This window comes from Acomys minous, assembly GCF_964271855.1.
Source record: "Acomys minous genome assembly, chromosome: 5".
NCBI classification, from domain to species: domain Eukaryota; kingdom Metazoa; phylum Chordata; class Mammalia; order Rodentia; family Muridae; genus Acomys; species Acomys minous.
The window spans coordinates 130,667,413-130,687,455 of record NC_140494.1 but is presented as its reverse complement, the minus strand read 5'-3'; the positions used below and the strand labels follow the sequence as shown (position 1 = coordinate 130,687,455).

At 44.8% G+C, this 20,043-nt stretch overlaps 1 protein-coding gene and 1 long non-coding RNA gene across 2 annotated transcripts in view; one reads left to right on the top strand and one right to left on the bottom strand.

Moving 5' to 3' along the window:
- Positions 1–4,498, top strand: part of MYZAP (myocardial zonula adherens protein) — an 88,833-nt gene extending 84,335 nt beyond the window's left edge. The window contains exon 13 of the mRNA XM_084782741.1: positions 3,417–4,498. Within this exon, the coding sequence (XP_084638867.1) occupies positions 3,417–3,513 (97 nt within the window). The 3' untranslated portion in view covers positions 3,514–4,498. The remainder of the gene's footprint in view (positions 1–3,416) is intronic.
- Positions 3,915–16,623, bottom strand: LOC311598008. The gene is made up of 2 exons (XR_014779435.1): positions 16,533–16,623; positions 3,915–4,665 (listed from the first exon to the last, which is right to left on the bottom strand). It is a non-coding gene; the product is annotated as an uncharacterized lncRNA (long non-coding RNA).
- Between the last annotated feature and the right edge of the window lie 3,420 nt (positions 16,624–20,043).

Sequence of the window (20,043 nt, the reverse complement as noted above, 5' to 3'; positions counted from 1 at the left end):
AGCTGGTTAGGGGAAATGGTTGGTTACTCAGGTGAAGGGCTTATAGCCCTCCCTGCTCTCCCCTCCTGCAAGGCCAGTCGTCAACCAGCCCAGCTGTGATGACCATGTGCCAGGAGACACACTCGAACTCATGAAGATGGTGGCTTTTTGGCTGGGAGGATATTCCTGTGCAACACCGCCAAAGCTTGCTTCCAGTGGACAGCTAACAAACACAGGGTACCACTTGCATGTTTATAGTCTGTGACCTTAGGACAGCCATGTCTCAGCCATGATTGCTTTGCCTGGGGACCCACTTACCTGTGGAATCACTTTCCTTCATGGCGTCCTCAGAAATTTGCAATCCTTGCTTCCCCCAGCCTGCCTGACACCCATCTTCTCTCCTTGTCTCCAGTTTCCTGTCCTTTGGCTCCTCCTCTGTCTCATCCTTTTGTGGCGTTTGTTTCTAGTGAGCAAGGACCTCATCGCAGTATGAGAGTTCAAGGGTTTTAAATACCTGTTTTTGCTGTTTAAGAAAGAGTTCAGTTTGCAAAGTATGGTACATATTAATTGGTCATTGAGAATAACTCAAGGCTATCTGGCCTTTGAGTACAGAGGAAAATTAAAATGAGAAAGGAAACTTCTTTCTTCTGGTCCTCAATGAATTGCAACATGGTTTCCAGTAAACTCGTGTCTTTCAAAAAATTAGATTTACTTTAATTTTTTGGATATACCTATTTTATTTTATAAGTATGAGCACATATATGAGCTTCATATATGTACACCATCTGCATGCCTGGTACCTGTGGAGGCCAGAAGAGGGCATCAGATCCCGTGGAACTGGAGTTACTAGTTGTGCTGGGAAACTGAGCCTGGGTCCTCTGCAAGAGCAGCAAGTCATCTCTCCAACCCTCTCAATAATATCTTAGTAGGTGCAATTTGGTGTGGATATTCCCCATGGCCATTAATGCCCTGCACATAGTGTGTGCCTTAAAAGCTTCTATTTTCACATTTCTGTTGTAGAGATCAAAAATATAAAGTAGCCCTTTACCAAGGCATTGGGTTGAGGTTTTTGTTTTGTTTTGGTTTTTGTTTGTTTGCTTTTTTGTTGTTGTTGTTGTTGTTCAGGTAGTGCTCCTGCCTCCAGGGAAACCACTCCACTGTGAATTCACAAAAGGTTAGCAGGAACCCAACTGTGTTGCGGGACACAGGCAAATTCCAGTTCTGTGATTGAATTGACTTATACTCTTGATGCCTGTTGCTTCCTAGTGATCAGCTTAATAAAATGCCCCACCCCTTGCATTTTTGAAAGGCTTGGATATGAGTGCCTGTTTTTGAAACCCAGAAGGCTCACCTTTATAAATATTTCTGTATTTTATGAGCTTTTAGGATATTGTCACAGGAGACCATTTCTGTTGCATGGAATTTTCATAGGAGTTGGCACACAAGGCCATCTGGTTTCTGCCCCTGCTGTTCCTCTAATCTGCCTAGCTAGGTCACCAGGGACTTCTTGAAGTGCCACACTCCAGGGATTCCTGTCTGTGGGCAGTGACACGCGGACCACCACCTCCTCAAACTCATTCTGGTTGCCATCCTCACATCTGTGTGGACCAAAAGCTCCATGTTCAGCCTTTGTGAGCTGCTGGGGCTACAAAGATGAGTGAGATGTGGTTTTCACCCTCAGAGAAATCAGACCTAGCCATGGACTCAGATGCCAATTAGTGAGATAGGAGACACTGCCACTGGTGTATCAGAGGCTAGGCAACCATCATTTCCAGTGTATCTGGGGAATGTAATGTATGGAAAAGACATACTGGATCTCTATTGTGTAGCACTGTACCTGGGAAGGTGTGACCAAATGCCTACTTCCCTAGGTAGGGAACCAGTGACAGACCAAAGTCCAACTTGGTGTACCAGTGAGTTTTATTGGGGTTACTTACAGGAGCTGAAGTGATTTGAAGACAGGTATATCAGCAAAAGCCCACCTTGGTGTGGGCGAGAGCTCATGAAAGCTGGAAAGCTAGCTCACCAGGTTAGAGCTTGTCCTTTCTAGGTAGCTCAGTTGGTCTGAGCCTTTTTCAGGGAACTGGTCTGGTCTTCTCCTCCTCCCCTTCTTTTTTGTTTCGATTTGAGACAGGATCTTGCTGTATAGCTCTTGTTGATCTGGAACTTACTATGTAGACTAGGCTGGCCTTGAACTTGCAGAAATCTACCTGCCTCTACCTCCTGAGTGCTAAGATTAAAGGTGTGCATCACCACTCCTGGCTTTGGTCTCTGCTTCTCTCAGGAAGTTTAACTGATCTTCGAGTGTCTGTCACTGTCTTTTTACTACTTACATATGCTTGGGGGAGTGTCTGGACCTGGTTAGTTTCAGGGACTTCCTGAAGCCTTTGCGTTGTTTACTTCCTAAGATTAAGGAGCTATCCTGCAGGATGGACTGTTTCACCTCTCCTTAGAACATCCTGTTGTTTCACCTCCTTTCTAACACTCTGTGTCTTAATAGATGTCCCTCCAAGATGGAAGGTTTTAATATTGAAGTACATTACTAGGCAGCTGTCTCCTGGAGGAGACATGCAATGTGTAAGACCCAACACCCCTGCCCTTCACCCTTCTGACACAGCCTGCACTCCTTTGTGAATAACTGAATGTGGGAAGTTAGTGTCGAGGAAGTTAACTGTTACGTTTCCTGTGTATTAGGTGATTGTGTTGTTGGGGTAAAGGATGTAATTGTGGTACTTCAACCCTCAGTGGCTCATAGTTCAAGGCAGGCTGGGTTGGGCCTCATTCTGCACGGTCATTTGGGATTCTAAGATTTTTCCACCAGTGACTTCTTGAGCTTTGGAGTTCTCTTGGACCCACCCTCCCCACCCAAACCCCTACATAAAAGAGAAGAGAAGGTGAGCATGGAGATAATATATATGGGTGTGCCATTTTAAACCTCAATTAGTATGAATCGTTTCTGCCCCTGAGTAACATGGCCCACCTAGTTGTAGCTGGGAAATGTAGTTATGTGTTTGGTCAAAATGAACTAGAAGCTAAAGGCCAAACACTTTCATTCATTGTACTGGAGGCCAGGAAGCCCAGAACACTGCACCAACAGATTCAGCGCGGGGCTAGAACATGCTTGCTGTTCTTCCCGGGTCCTCACTTGGAGCTCTGTAAGACCTCTTGTAAGGGCACTAACCTTCCTCATGAGGGCTGCATCCTCGCAGCCTCAGCACCTCCTGACGCCATCACTATGGAGCTTAGGATTTCCGCTCTGAATTTGCAAGGAAAAAAAAAATCAGACCATGGCAAACGCCTTTCATAGTGTTTCTGTGAAATCCTCAACTGCGTTATCAACCACCACGTTTTTAGTTTTCAGAGCCAAGTTCTTCCACGTGAAGCATATGGAGGGTTTTTAATCTCACTTTCCTCTTCTTCCTTTTCTCGTTTCTCAGCCCAACAGGCAGGACTCGTGAAATCACAATACCTTCCAGGAGTTACACCCCATACACAAGAGTCCTGGAGTTGACCTCAAAGAAAACGCTGACCTAGGCACTCAAAGACACTCGCTTCTGGAAAGCCCTGGAAGTTTGTGACCTAAAGGTCTGGAGAGGGTGATGATTGCTTCCTCGTAGACGTGCGTAAGCCAGAATGGGCAAGTGGAGGCAGAAAGAAGAAGCAGGAGCTGGTACCTGAGGTCGTATTTCCTCCCTTCTTTCTTTCTTTCCTTCTTTCTTTCTGTTTTGTTTTGTTTTGTTTTGTTTTTCGAGACAAGGTTTCTCTGTGTAGCCTTGACTGTCCTCGATTCACTCTGTAGACCAGGCTGGCCTTGAACTCACAGTGATCCACCTGCCTCTGCCTTCCAAGTGCTGGGATTAAAGGCGTGCGCCACCACTGCCCGGCCTGAGGTCGTATTTCAGACACCCACTCAACCCTGCTACACAGAGTCATCCTTTGTTTTCCATGTGGATGCAGAAGTCCAGGTTTCACAGGCTATTTTCTGTTTTACTCGATTTTGGTTTGGAGGGAAAAGGGCATTAATTATCAATGTCCCATTTGTTACAGCATAAACATTTTGTTTACCCACAAAGTATTAGCAGCAGTATTTCTCCTGCGTGGAGAAGCCTGTGCACAAGGAGCATGGGCACCTGGAAACACTTGAACCTGGAGGGAAAGGTTCCCAGCATGCAGTGCTCTCTCCTCTGGTGAGGAGGATGTGTGCCGGCTTGTGGGAGCCACGTTCAGAGATTTGTGTGTGCCAGAGTAGCTGCATTCTGATTCATTAATTCCTCATTTTAATGTGTGCCTTATGCTTTGAGTGGACCAGCTGAGATCACCATATTTATTCAAGCCATGATTCTTTTCTTTCTCACTTTAACTTTAAAAAGGATTTTGTATGTTGTGGCACTTAATCATTTCATATTTCGTAACAATTGTTATTTTTGTTAAATGATGAGAAGTCTAGTCACGCACACTCTACTTTGATATTAAAGCCCACATAACATATATTTAATAAATGCTGTCTATTTTGTTTTAATCTTGTCTCTGCTCTGTTCCCTCCATGACTGTGTAGAAGGGATATACACTCAGCAGCCCAGACTCTGGAGTGGGTGTCAAGGTCAAACGCCGTGGTCTTTCATCATTTGGTCCGTAGGAGGATGGTGGATATGTGGTGGGGTATGAGGCCATGCTCCTTTTCAAATTCTGAAATAAGAGCAAGATATGTTCATGATCGCAAAAGAATTAATTAGATCTTCCATCTTTTATTTTTTAATTTTGTTCTTGTTTGTTTGAGACAGGGTTTCTCTGTGTATCCTTGGCTGTCCTGGACTCACTTTGTAGACCAGGCTGGCCTCGAAATCACAGAGACCCACCTGCGTCTGCCTCCCGAGTGCTGGGATTAAAGGCGTGCGCCACCACCGCCCAGCTCTAGATCTTCCTTTTAAAAGTAACCCTCCAGGTCTGACTCTGACATGAACTCTGGTGGCCCATATTTGACCACCTCCCCTTGGTGGGGAGGCCTGGTGACACTCAAAGAAAGAATAAGCATGCTACCAAGAGGAGACTTGATAGCCTATGACCAAATAGTGGGGGAGGAGGTCCCCCTCGGTCTTAGACCTAGGAGAGGGGAATAGGGTGAAAGCGGGAGGGAGGAAGGAATGGGAGGATACAAGTGATGGGATAACAATTGCGCTCTAATCTGAATAAATAAATTAATTAAAAAAAATAAAAGTAACCCTCCGGACCCGAGAGATTGCTCAGAAGTTAAGAGCAACTGCTGTTCTTGCAGAGGATGTGGGTTCTGTTCCCAGTATCCACATGGAAGCTCACAACTACCTGTAACTCCAGTTTCAGGGGATCTGATATATACACATATACATGTAAAAGTAGAAAATAAATAAAAATTTCAAATCCCTTTTACAGCCTCCCTTATTTCATCCACTTTGGGAAAAGCAAGCGAACAAAGTAGTTCTGTTGAATAAGTCACCCTGAATCAGGATAATGTGGGAAAAAAACCTGTGTCTGTGTCTGTGTGTGTGTGTGTGTGTGTGTGTGTGTGTGTGTGTATACGTGTACACTCATGCATATGCATGCATGCACTTCTGTGCATATGTGTATGTATGCATGTTTGTGTGTATGTGTATGCCATGTGTGTATATACACATATGTGTATGACACAAATCAGAGAAAAATATCAACTATTCTTTCTCAGGTACCATCTACCTTATTGTTTTGTAAAACAGGATCTCATTGGTCTGGGACGTGCCGTAGGCCACACTTGCCCCCAGAGAGGCCAGGGATCCTGCCTTCACCAACTCCAGTGCTGGGATTACAAGTGCATGCTATTACACTGGCTGGCTCCTTCCTTCCTCCCTCCCTCCCTCCCTTCCTCTCTCCCTCCCTCCCTCCCTTCCTCCCTCCCTCCTTTCCTTCCTTCCTTCCTTCGTTTTAACATGGATTCCAGGAGATCAACCTCAGATTCTCATGGTTGCACAGCAAATACTTTACCTCTTGAGATATTACCCAAAATGTGACCTTTTGTAGCCAAATTTGTGTTTCAACTCTGGCTAAAGGACCTTAGGTGAGTCATAAAAGCTCTGTGAAGGACAGTCACAGCAACTTGCTAGGCTGATGTAGGAGAAAATGAGGTTTGCATAGGAGGCTTGCACAGGCCTGGACACCCGGGCAGTAACTACTGTCACTCTGGAGGTTTGTTTTAAAGCATTGGTGGCTTCTGTGTGGGTAGCAAGGAACCCTGCCCTCTGGAAAGCAAGGAGTGTCTCCAGCACAGGCGGTCGCCAGGGTAGCAGATAGAGAAGCTGGGCCCACAGGGAGGACGGGTCAGAGTCCTGGAGGAACTGGCCTGGAAGAGGACTCACAGAAGGCCAGTTTAATGAGAGCAAAGGCAGCAATGAAAACCGTCTGCAAGCAACTCCATATTCCCCTGTCGCTCTCTTTTAAAACAAGCATGAAAAGGAAACATGGATAGGCAAGCGGGCAGACAGATATGTTTGAGGCATCCTTCTGCTCTCGGGGCCTTTATGTTTTCCACAGATCAACATGCAGTGAATTCTAATGACTAAACTACCCAGGAGGACTGTTACAGAGAGCTGCTGCATTGTGCAGACTGAAAAACTAAAAACGCTTTTTAGATTTTTGGTTAAAATTGCATCTAGGGAAGGCCAGGAAGGTGGCTCCACTGGTAAAGGCACTTGCTAAGTGTCCTGAGGACCTGAGTTTGGTCCCTGGTGGCTTGCATCTGTATCCCAGCGCCTGTATGGAGAGAAGAGAAGCAAAGAGCTGGGAGAATTATCTAGAAGCTTCCAGGCCAGATAGTCAGGAGTACACAGCAAGCAGAAAGAGAGAGTCCCTGCCTCAAAAGCAAGGTGGGAAGGGAGAACTGAGTTCAGAAAGTTTTCTCCTCCGACCTCCATGAGCACCGTGGCATGCATGGATCCACAGTCCCATCAAGAACAGGAGTATTGTGTGGGGTGGGCGCGCAGGATTCTAATATTACCACAGTAAATTCCCTTCACCAGAATGAAGAGCAACAGTATATATGAGGGCTTCAAAAAAAAAAAAAAAGAAGGAATTTCATTATGGTGCTTTAAGTTAATATTTTCACCTCAGTCCATCCTAGCTTTCTCAAGAACACACAAGCATATATAACATTTATTTGTTTCATTTTTCAAATGCATATGAAGTTCCATGGAGAAGTAGAATCACATTGTTTTTAGGAGTGTAGGCTCCAACTGCCTGAGGGTACTCCCTAGTGTGTGCCTGTTCAAGTCATGTGACCTGCCAGAGTCGCTGTAAAACAGGACTGAGGCAATTGCTTCCCGATGGTGTTGATTCGAAGAATGACTAAGCCAGTCCTCGGACAGGTCTTAGAATAGTAGTCGGTACACAGTAAGCGTTTAATAGGGGCCACCCAGTATCATCACATCTCTCATAAGTGTTTTGGCTCTGGTTAAGGTTTATGTGTGCATATCATATAGAACTTTTACCATTACAGTTCTTTTTTTTTTTTTTTAAGACAGTCTCATGTATCCTAAAGTGACCTTAAACTTTTGAGTAGGCAGAGATGACCTTGACCTTCCGAACCTCCTGCTTCTGCCTCTCAGTGCTGGAATTACAGGTGTACACCTCCATGCCCAGTTATTCTGTGCTGGGGATGGAGCCCAGGGCTTTGTGCATGCCAGCCAACAGTCTATCAGTTGAACCACATCCCTAACCCTTGGATCAATGTATCTTTGTAAAAAGATTTGTGGTGTGTGTGTGTGTGTGTGTGTGTGTGTGTGTGTGTGTGTGTGTGTCTGTGTGTTAGTATATGTACATAGTTGTGTGTAGGTGCCTGCAGAGGCCAGGAGAGGGCATCAGGTTTCTTAGAGCTGGAATTAGTTGTGAGTTGCCTGATGTGGTTGCTGAACTCAGCTCCTTATGATTGAGTAGCAAGTGCTCTTAACTGCTGAGCCCTCTCTCCTGCTCAACCATTTAAAAATACATATATAATTAATTGGATTCTATTTCATTCAAGCCACCATGATTCAATTAACCTATCTGTCACACTGGAATTTCAAAGATTGTCTTTACTCTTTACTCAGCAATTCATCTTCTGCACACGTCCGTAGACATTCCCCTAATTGTTTTCTCAGGTTAAATTCCTCAAAGAAGAATTGGCAGCCCCGACAGTGTGCAAGCTTTAAATCTTTCAATGCACAAGGTCTAATTTGTTCTGTGGAAATGTGTGTTTGCTGAAACCCAGCGATACTATAAGGCTGTGACTTCCTGACCTCTGTGTTGACGTGTGCAGTGAGAAATGGAGTTTGTGAAGTTTCTTTCTTTTGTCAGACTTGGCCTTCTAACAGACAGCACGAAAAGTCTCTGCAGAATTTTGCCCTTGAGGAGCTGATCTCAAGAACTTGCCTTTGTGGGTTGTTCTGTCAGGGCACAGGGGGACCTTGGCAGCTGATAGGAAGTAAGGGGGCTTGGAGGGAGGGCGTACCCCATGTTGCTCAGTGAGGCAGTGCTTTGTTGGAATCCACCATGGCTGTATGATAACATGGTAGGGGCATGTGGGAAAGGAAGATGCCACAGGAAGTCAGGGAGATTCTAGGGCCGGCCTCACTCATTTCATATCTGCTCTCCTGAGAACTAAAGGGTCCTACGGGTACATGTCACTCACCTTTGGTCGGGCAGCTCTGCCCCCACCCCCACCCCCAAGTATCCCAGCTCTCTCCACATCACCACACCGGGGACCAAGATTCCAGCAACTGAATTCTTAGGAGGCAAGCCACATCCAACCCTTAGCTAGAAGAGATGTTGTCAGGTAAACAGGCAGGAAAGCGCGTGCCTTGTTTTTCTCAGACCTGAAGACGAGAATGAATTCAGTGGATTCTGTTGTGTGGTGCAGGAACAGGAAACCAAGTGGTGTTTATAGGAGAGGTCAAAAACAAGCGGAGCCTTGAGGTAAGGCAAAATAGCTAATACCCACTGTAACATATGTATTAAAGTACTCAACATAGGGCCTGTTTTTCTCTTTTCTTTCCTTCCTGCATCCTCTTTCTTCATCCCTCCCTTCCTTCTCCCCCATTTCTTTGTATGTAGGTGTCTGATTGTCTAGTACAGCTGCCGAGAACACAACTCACTGGCCATTGCCTTCCCTTGCACAGTTCTGTTTTATTTTGTCTTGATTTGATTTGATTTTTCAAGACAGGGTCTCTCTGTGTAGCCTTGGATGTCCCAGACTCACTTTGTAGACCAGGCTGGCCCCCAACTCACAGAGATCCACCTGCCTGGGCCTCCCTGAGTGCTGGGATTACAGGCATGCACCACCACACCCAGCTATCCCTTGCACAATTCTTGAACCTCACCTGGCTACAGAGGCCTGAGTTTATTTCTGTGCTCTTGGTCCTGCTACTGTGACCCAGTTGCCTGGATTGACCTGATGACAACGGCTTTGTCATAGGCCATGAGGTCAGGTGGCCTCTACTCTCCAAGACTTTTCACAATTGTCCCCATCCTAGGTCCTCTGCGTGTTCACACTGGTTCCCAGGCTGTGCATTCTTACAAGGGGGCTGCTAGGACACTGACAGACACTGCTAGGGCTCACACTGGACAGACAGACTACTGAACACCCATCCTCAGCCCTGTCAGTCTGGCCAGGACACACTCCGCCATCTGACAAGAGCTCAGGGTAGCTTCAGACTGTCGAGGCTGTGGCTTCCTCACTTGGGGGACAGTAGGAACACAACTTCCACTAGGTATTTTGATAGCTATATAGTATAATCTTTGTGGAATTCTGAATAAAATATTATAAAAAACCTATAATTTTGCCCAAGGGCCATAAACCTGATGTAATTTGAATGCAATAAAATACAAGTAAGCAGCAAACAGTTCTTGTGGGCTTTCTCTTAATTTTTCAACACATACTTCAGAGTTTTAAGATACAGCGTTTACAGCATTCACCTTCCTGAATTAGGGGTGGGGGGTGCTGAGAAATAATTAGTAGGCAATTTTTTGGCCCTGGGGCTTTTCTTGTAAATGTTTTTGTTGGCAGGCACACTCTTGAGAACAGGAAGTCAGTCTCTTGTTACAGATTTAAGACTTTTCTGAGCCAAATAACAGAAAACTGGGTTAGTTCTGAAATGAGAGCTGAGGTGGGGGCGGGGGCGGGATGGGCTGTCCTGGGCTCTTTCTGGAGATTAATAACATCTTGCAAATATTTTAAATCTCTCTTTTGCTCTTAACTTGCCACCTCCTAAACAAAACGTACTCAGACTGAAAACAACTTAGATTATCATTTTGTAGCCCTACCCTAAAATAAAAGATCTTTATGGTCCCCACAGATTTACTTTAAAGCTTTCAGAGAGCTGGGGGAAAAAAACTAGAGTTGTCTCAAGTTGACCAGGGCTTCTTGTTGTTTTTGTTTTGTTTTGTTTTTACAAATTCCTTAATATGAAGTTTAAAGCATTAATGTTTCCATAGTGATCGTAAAGATTCCCACTTTTCTTTGAAATTTAAAAAATAGCTTTTGTTAATGAATAGCATTGAAACAAGATTTGTAAACAGTACTGATATGCCATTGAGCTGGTTGCAAACACAGTGACTGAAATGATGAGATGGGAGATTTGACCAGGGCACTTAGGTGTTGGATTATAAGGCAAGGAAACTCATGCTACCTCCAAAGTATATGTGTGTGTGTGTGTGTGTGTGTGTGTGTGTGTGTGTGTGTGTGTGTGTACATAATATAGTGCTGAGACTCTACTTATGAATGGCCTTGGTAAGACAGAAAATTAATTAAAATTCAGTTTCTAAAAGTGATACTGCAGGGCGTGGTGGCGCACGCCTTTAATCCCAGCACTCGGGAGGCAGAGGCAGGCGGATCGCTATGAGTTCAAGGCCAGCCTGGTCTACAAAGTGAGTCCAGAATGGCCAAGGCTACACAGAGAAACCCTGTCTCGAAAAACCAAAAAAAAAAAAAAAAAAAAAAAGTGATACTATAAATGATAATCTTAGCAAAGCTTTAAAATCTGGAGCAGGGTTAGTCCTATAGATTGAGAACCACTGTGATAATTCAGTATATTTATTTATAAGTATTTATATGTGCATATAATACATATATATTAAGCTATATGTTTTAAACCATACATATTAAACCATATATGTTAAACCAGGTGAAGGAGGGAAGGAGAAAGAAAGAAAGAAAAAGAAAGAAAGCATGTGTGCCATGGCATGAGTGTGGATATCAAAAGACAGCTTTTGATTTTCACCTTCCACCTTGTAGAAGCAAGGCCTCTCTTGTTTCTGCTCTAAGGCAGTCAGTCTTTGCCTTCCATCCCCTAGTAGGAGTGCTGGGATTGCATAAGTTTCATGTATACCACAGAATAGGGTGTTTAAATTTTAAATTATTTATCATCATTATTGGAGGGTATACATGCCACAGTATGTGTGTGGAGGTCAGAAGACAACTTTGAGGTATAAGTCCTCTTCTTCAATCTTTACATGATCCTGAAATCGAATTCAGTTTGTTAGGCTTGTGTGGCAAGCCCCTTTACCTGACAAGCTCTTACTGGCCTAGTGATAGTTCTTAAAACACAAAAGCTTCATAAAACTGAGAATTTTGAGGCAAAGATCAGTTTTTTGTAACAAGTATAAATGTGTGTTGATAATCTAGAAGTGTCCATGATATTACAGCCTCTCAGAAAAGAAAATAGTTTATATATGTCCCAGTATAGATGCTCACAGGATTCACAGGTGAGCTGGCTCCTAGGGTGTGAGTGCAGGAGAGCTGTCCCCGCCCCTTATCTGTCCTATGGTGGTGTGGGTGAGAGAGAGAGAGAGAGAGAGAGAGAGAGAGAGAGAGAGAGAGAGAGAGAGAGAGAGATGCCCCCACTTGCCCTTCAACACCTTCAGCGGGCAAGAGAGGTAACCCTACCCCTCACCAGCTGCAGTATTCCAGAGAGTGGGCCCTGCACTTTGCCTGGGCAGCACGGTAGAGCTGGCCCTAGTGGTATGGGCATGGACAAGCTGCCTGAAGGCATTAAGAGGGAGAGCTGGCCCTGCTGGTTGTAGCATTGGGTAAGCTAGCTAGGGTAGGGCTGGAGAGCTCTCCCAGTGGTGTGGGTGTAGGAGAGCTGGCAGGTTGACCAACTCATCTACCACCCAGGCCTAGATCCAAGGCTTTGTGTTAGCCCACCCCAAAATCTACCCATCTATGAACTGCTAGATGTATGAAGGGGCTGATCCTACAGATGCAAAGCTACAGGATCTCCATGGCACAGGATAGCAACAGGCTATTCAAGAGGAGCCCCAGTAAGGATCCAGCACTGGTGGTGTGGCAGAAGCCAGAGGCCTCAACCAGACCAACGACTCATTGCAATGAACATCTGGAAGTAAAGATGTGTGGACAAGAGGGAACACTGCAGCACTGTGATTCACTACAGCTTCTACAACAGAAATGTTTGTTGTTGTTTTGGTTTGGTTTTATTTTTATTTTCTTTTTTTTTTTAATTTTCTTTTGGGAAAGTATTGCAAAGGTGGATATGAAAAGACATGGAAATTAATGGAATTGGGGTGCATGATGTGGAATTCACAAAGAATCAATAAAAAATTTTTTTAAATTAAATACCTCATCCTAACACAGGGTTTACCCTTGTGCCTTGATGAACTGCCTTTTCCTGCGGGCCACATCTGTCTCCTCTCTATCCAGAGGCAGTCCTTTCAAATAACCTTCCCCCCTCTCCCTTGCTCCCTTCCTCTTCTCCCTTGTCCTCTATCTTCTGTCTTTGTCTCTCATTCCCTCCCCTCCACCCCTCTGGGACAAATAAATTTCCTCTGTGCTGAGAACTTAGTCTTGGGGAGCCTGAGCCAATGCTTTTCCTTTCAAATGGTGCACACTCAATAACCACTGAGCAATCTCCCAACACTTAACTTTATACAACGCTGTGCTTTCGTCTGGATATTGAATGTGTCCAGAGAACCATAATCTGCAACCCTTGGCGCACATTAACTGTTTCCTTCCTTATCAAGAAACTGTTTATTCCTTGGAACCCTCTCTTCAGCCCATTCAAAGTGGCACCCCCCACCCCCCACCCCCGTATATTACAATTTGCTTGTCTTCTGTTATTTTGACAAATTTAGAATTTTTAACCCTATAAATAATCTTAAACTACTCAAAGCTGTCATCCTCTAGATACGAAAATTAAATTACACTCAAGAATTCTAGGTGATGGAAAACATTATCCAGCCCCATAAGATATGGAGGACCATGGGAGTGTGACAAAGCTGATAACCCTGGAACTTCGTCAACACTGGAGGAGTGTTTATTTAAGAGAGATACCTGCTTCCTGGTTTTAAAGCATACCAAGTATTTCTTCTCAGTGTTTATGAGCTTAAATAGATGCAGATGTTGCCAAAGAATGTACTGTAACATCAGCTGTCTTAGAATCACATAGTTTGAGCATTGAGAGGCTGGTTGGAGCATGGCTCCACATCCTTGTAGGGAAGAAGCTGCTAGTAGGTAACACCAAGAGGATGGTGTGCAAACCCTTTCCCCTGAAGTTCTAGTAGCAGATTGTTGCCTTGTTACAGCCGGCCTGCCTGTCTGCCTGCCTGTCTGCCTGCCTGTCTGCCTGCCTGCCTGTCTGCCTGTCTGGATGTGGGTGTCAGAGGACTACTGTGGAATTGCTTCTCTCATTCAACCTATATGTGGGTGCCAGGGATTGAACGCAGGTCACCAGGCTTATACTCAAGTGTCTTTGCCCACTGAGCCATCTTCCTGGCCTGAGACTGATTTTCTCAAGACTGCCTTCAGTCTCGTATTGGGATTACCTTGTGTCATGTCTCTGCCATTTTGAGTATTTTCTGTTTTCTGTTTTTGTTTTTCGGGTTTTTTTTTTTTTCCTGAACAACTCTCCTGACTGTATACTTCCTAGGTACTCCATGCTCCTTTACTTTTTCAGCCCTTGGTTGGCACTGTTCAGGGCTTTTCTTTTTCATGTAAATGTGACCAGACAGGATTCTGGCCAGGGCAGGTGAGTGGATAGAGGAGTCAGTTTCCTCCTACCCTGGGCTCTGGATCACTGGTTATTTCACTGGCCTCTGACCTCCATTCAGAGAGTAACAGATGTGGATAGGAAAGGTGGCTCAGTGGTTAGGAATATGTACTGACTGCTTTTGCAAAGGACTCAAGATTGGTTTCTAGCATCTGTGACAGTGATTTTCAAAAACCTCGCAACTCTGGCTCCAAGGGGCCCAACACCCTTTCCTGGATTCCTCGGGCACCCCCAATACATGCTTATGCCTAATTAAAAATAATTACACATACACACCTAATTAAAAATAAAATAGGTATTTTTAAAAGAGTGATAGATGTGACCACAATGAAGAACTATGTATTTCCAGTCACTAAAGGGACCATGGTCTCCCTGTGAGAGCTGGGAGGAAGGTTGAATGAAGCTTCTTGTCTTAGAGACTTGGAGAACAACTACCTTACACCAGTATAGTTCATGTGATCCTATTTTGTTACTTAAGGGTTTTTTTAGATTTGTTTGTTTTTATTTTATGTGTATGTGTGTTTTGCCTTCACGTATATACGAATGTATGTGCATTCCTGGTGCCCAAGGAGGCCAGAAGATGGCACTGGGGTCCTGGAACTGGAGTTATAGATGGTTGCTGATTGCCATATGAGCATTGGGAAACAAACTGGTACCTCTGGGGGAGCAGCCAGTGCTCTTAAATACTGAGCTATCTCTCCAGCCCTAAAAATAACTTTTATAGCCAGACTTATGATACAAAACATACTAGATGTTTTGTGAAAAACAACAACAACCACACTCAGTGAGCAGGCTTCTTGGAACTAATATGTGTTGCTCTGCAGATGACTGACACAGCCCATAGCCTTTCTGGAAGGATCTAAGGCCTCAAAAGAAAAATCTTTTGTTAACCAAATTGTCTTTGTTTGTTTGTTTGTTTGGTTTGGTTTGGTTTGGTTTTTCGAGACAGAGCTTCTCTGTGTATCCTTGGCTGTCCTGGACTCACTTTGTAGACCAGGCTGGCCTGGAACTCACAGTGATCCGCCTGCCTCTGCCTCCCAGGTGCTGGGGTTAAAGGTGTGCCCCACCACCACCTGGCTCAAATTGTCTTTTTATTGGTGGAATTTCAGCCAATGTGTCAAAGGGAAGTAAAATGGGATAAAAGAAGGAGAAGGCATTTGAAATCTTCCTTAAGACTTTCTGACTTGAAGAAAAAGTAGGGGACAGAGTTAGAATACCTCTATAGTCTGTACTAAAGATAAGGACATGGGTGTGTTCAATGATATTTTTATTTCTGGTTAATAAGATTATTCATAGGAAAAAAATCTTACCAACATTTAGTATCTACAAATGGCCATGTTTTATAACTAAGAATCGTCCTTAGACTTTCTCATTAAAAAGGAAAATCAAGTGAAAATTCAAAGACCCATACATTTGGCCACCCTTCGTCCACTGTCCAGCTCAGAAAACACACTGCTGCGCTGGGAAGGAGCGGTTCCTCGCTCAACAGCACCCAACCGTGTCAGAGTCCTTTCCTCTGACTTCAAACTTCGGTGCAGGTTTTTCTCACCAGAGTCTTTATATTCCCCCATGGGCAACTGCCCCTTAATTAATCCCTTTTCCTCCTGTTCTACTTTGTCCAAGCAGCTGAGCAAACAAAGACGCAGGCAGCCATTTTAATGTGCTTCCTCTCCTAGACCCTCTGGGATGGGTGGGCTGTTCGCCTTGTCTGTAAACCGGGGCCGGAAAAAGCGGGGAGGGACTTTTGTCAGGATTAATGTTAATAGACTGCAGGCTGCCGCCCAGGAACCATGGCCCAGCAAATGGCTTTAAATTACTATTTGCTGATAAAAAGGGTGATAGGAGCTGAGCATTCAGTCCCCCATCTCAAACAGTTTGGATGACTAAGGCAAGGATTTACTTTCCTCGTGGGGTAGCCCAGGGAAGCAGCTCAGTGCCCTAGCTCTCAAGGAAATTAGCTGGGGGAAATTGACATTTTGTAGAGTTTTGGGTTTTAGAGCTGGGCCGGAAATGACTCTATCTGAATCCCTTCGGACCTAAGGTGCCCTAGTTTCTAATCTCTGTTTCCTCTCTTCTTTGTCTCCTGTTAGCCATGGCCATACCATTTTATAAGGCGCCTCCATTTTGGTTAAACAATAACAATCTCCGAAAATAATTTAATTCCTATAATAAAAATAGTTTATTTTTTTAGATTCCTTTTTTCCTTACCACTCTATCTATTCCCGGTAACGGCTGGCCATGAGAGAGATTTTATCAATCACCTGATATTCTCCAACTCACCTTATTTCTCTAGATACCCCTAGCAATGGCCACCCAGGCCCAAAAAAGCGCCGCCCCCTCTCTTTCTTTGTTAGTTCTCAAACCCAGGACAAGTCTCAGTCAGCGCTTCTCACCCCGCCCCCGCCCCTTAACTTCTCCCTCCCAGGGGCTGGGCTTCTGCTCCTCCTCCCCCGCCCCCCCCTCCCGCTCTCCCCCTCCCCCGCCTCCCATCTGATCCCTTTGTAGTTTGGCTACCTTGCTCAGCCTGGACTCTTCTCTTTGCCTGCCTTCTTCCTCGTGTCTACAATACGAATCTTCTCCCTACTTCAGTAGTCGTCATGTCCACTCCTTCGTTTCTTTCGTTCATCTGGTGCTGAGACCGTAGGAGTGACGTAAAGGAGTTCTCTGCCCGGGCACTTAGCCTCCCTGAACCTAGCTTCTGATTTGTTCACTTGTTTCTGCCGGCTTCTGCCACCCACCATATTTAATTCCAAATTCTAAAGTCCGCTTCTTTAGCTCCTTCTTGCCTCTACCTGCTCTAACCATCCTAGTTTCTCCTCCGACTTACTGCTAAGTATCTTTTCTCTGGCTCCTGGAGCCTGCTACACTCTTAGGGTGCCTATCACCTGGCCCTCTCTCTGTGTCTCTGGCTCCTGGATGTTACTATGTCCTCTGAGGCCCCACCAGGTGAATCTCCCTACTATACGCTCTGAGGCCCCCGCTACCTGGCCAACTCTGTGCTCACTAAGCCTGCAGCTTCTCTATGTCCTCACGGCCTCGATGATATTGGGACCCTTCCACAGGTGGAGCTCCTGCTTGTCCCGCCATATCTCACAGGGCTACACTGTTCTGGCTCTCAGCTACATGTTTTTTGTTTGTTTGTTTGTTTGTTTGTTTATAAATTTCAAAGGTTATAAAGGTCTACTCAAATTAACAAAGGTTTACTTGGAGATGTATGTCCAACTATTTATGTCCTTGACAACTGTGTTCAACACCAGGCTTCTAGAAATTTAAGATAAGAAACAACATAATAATCAGAAAAGTAAAGTACCAGTCTGAAAGACCCCACTTCTAAATGTTGTTTAGTCAAGGCTTGCTATTTTGTAAATGATTCTATTTTGTAAGGCTTGTACAATGGTTAAGGGAGGTCACCTGAAAGGCTCAGTCAGACTGGAAAAATACCACCATGTCACAAGGCTCGCAGACGTCACAAGGTTCATGGTCACCCACCATTTCACAAGGTCTACACAAGCGGTTCTGGCCAAGTTATTGAAAAAACAGGATGTATGGTCAGTGAATAGGCTAGCCTAAACATTTCCTGATTCCAAAGCCCTAACCAGAGCTAAATCTAGCCGCATTAAGTTAGCCAATCAAGACCCTGTAACTATGCTTCTCGCTTCTGTAACCCCCGCTTCCTGCTTCTCACCCTATAAAAGGGTCTCCTCCCCTTCACTCGGCGCGCCAGTCATCCGATAGACTGTGTCGCCCGGGTACCCGTGTAATCAATAAAGCCTCTTGCATTTGCAACCGGACTTTGGTTTCGCTGGTTCTTGGGGAGGGTCTCCCTGACGAAGGACACTCCGTGAGGAGGGTCTTTCAAGTCTCTCTATGGACTGCATTTATGATTTAAAGTTTTATTTGGATGCTAAAGGATCTTTAATTAAAATCTCCAACTAAATTTTTTAGGTTCAAACTTAACAGAGATAAAGCTGTAAAATCCAATAAAAAGGCCACTAATTTATAAACTGTATGTAATTCATTTACAGAGACAAGCTTTATTTAGCTTCCTGTATGTGTTTTCAAGGCTAAGCCTAAAGCCTAAAGTTTATTTAACTCGGGTATACTTAATACATTATGGTCCTCAAACTCTTCACATTTGCTGAATATGGCATTTAAATGTTTAATGAAAAAAGTGTCCCAAGATAGACAGGAATGCCAGCTCTTAGAGTCAATCCTAAAGTCTCTGAAAAAGACAGATGGGACACTGACAACTCAACCTAGATTGTGGTAATGCTAACCACTAGGGGTGGGATAGTTCATTTCCCCCCTCCCCATTCCCTGTCTTGGGACTTTCCTCCAAGACCATGGGCCTGGTAGGGTTTTTTTTGTTTGTTTGTTTTGGTTTTGGTAGTTTCAAAGTTATGCCCCCAATTTTTTTCCTAGTCTCCCTAACTTTACCATCTGTTCCAAGTCTGTATCTATTCCAGCAGATTTCCAATTGACTGAAGACTGCAAATTGCTCCAAACATCCAGCCCCAGATGCTTCTGATGGAATTTTAGACCAGTCCAAACCCCTGGCTTCTAGACTGTTCCAAAGCTGCCTGTACTTCCTAGCCCCAGGTGGTCCCACAGAACCTGGGCTGAGAGTGAAACAGGCTGCACTCTCTCTCTTCCTGACCTTTGACCATCATCCCAGCCTTCCTGGACAGTGATGTCCCAATTTCAGCAGGATATATTAAAAAAGAGATTACATCTCCCCTCATCATCAACAGAAGGCTGGAATGTTAGCTCAAACCCAGAAGTCTCACTCAGCACTTCTTGCCCCGCCCCTGTCCTAAGCCTCTCCCTCCCAGGGGCTGGGCTTCCACCTACATTCCTCAGCCTGATCATTATATTAGCCCAGCATTACATTGGCTATACCTTTCTCTTGGTCTGGGCCACCTCCCTCGCTCAGTGGTTCCTCTCTTGCTCTCCCTCCCCCTCTCTCCTCTCATGGCCCCATTAGTCTGCCGGCTGCATTCAGCCTGGACTCTTCCCTCTGCCTGTCTTCTCCCTTGTATTGACAATAAAATCTTCTCCATACTTTATGAATAGCCATGTCCTCCTTTTATTTCACCTTTTCATCCACTCCTTGTCCCTTCTCTGCTTTCTCTTTGCCCCCTACCTGATTTCTCCTTCTCGGCTCTGTGACCACGCAGGCTATAAGTAGACAAGGAACTCTCTATATCTTTCACTAGAGATGCCCCTGGGGTGGGTTTTTTTTTTCCCCTAGGAAAAAAATGGTTTTTGTTCACTCATTCCCTTGTCTTTCTTTCCTTATATATTTCTCTTCCAATTCTCGTTCCTTTTCTCACCGTTTTCCTCATACCTCAATTCTAGTTTTCTGCTCCCTCCCTTACTCTCTCTTCCATACATTTGTGAGTCTGTGACAGGAAGAGAGTGAGAGTAGCCTGTAGATAGAAGAGTCAGAAAGGTCTTGGCCCCTACAGATGCGGAGGGGAAACTGACTGACAAAGGAGGGTCAGTCGGTCGGTTGAAGCGGTGTATGGATAGCAGCCATTAATGTTCGAAAGTCACTGCTTCTTCTTCATTAGCTGCTGTTTGGGTTTGTTTGGCCATTCAGTATATTCTACTCCCAGTGGAAACTTTGGTGGGAAAAATCAGGGAAATCACAGAAAATTGGGTTTGCTTCATGCTTGTTAATGACCTTTGGCAATTTTGAGTTCATCCTCTACCCCTGGGATCCCCTCAGTCTTCATGGACCACATCAACTTTCATCACACACACACCAGCAACATTGAAGAGAAGATTTATTTAGACTGACACCTTAAAGATACAGCACATCATGATATGGTCATGGTGGTAGAAGTGTGAGGAGATCACTCACGTTGTATTGAAATCAAGAAAGAGAGAGATAGAGAGAGAGACAGAGACACAGAGAGAGGGAGGGTGGGGGAGGGAGAGCTTGATTTCTTTTTTTATTCAGCTTGAGACCCAGCCGATGCAACAGTGCTGCCCATGGTTAAAATGGGTCTTTCCACTTCAT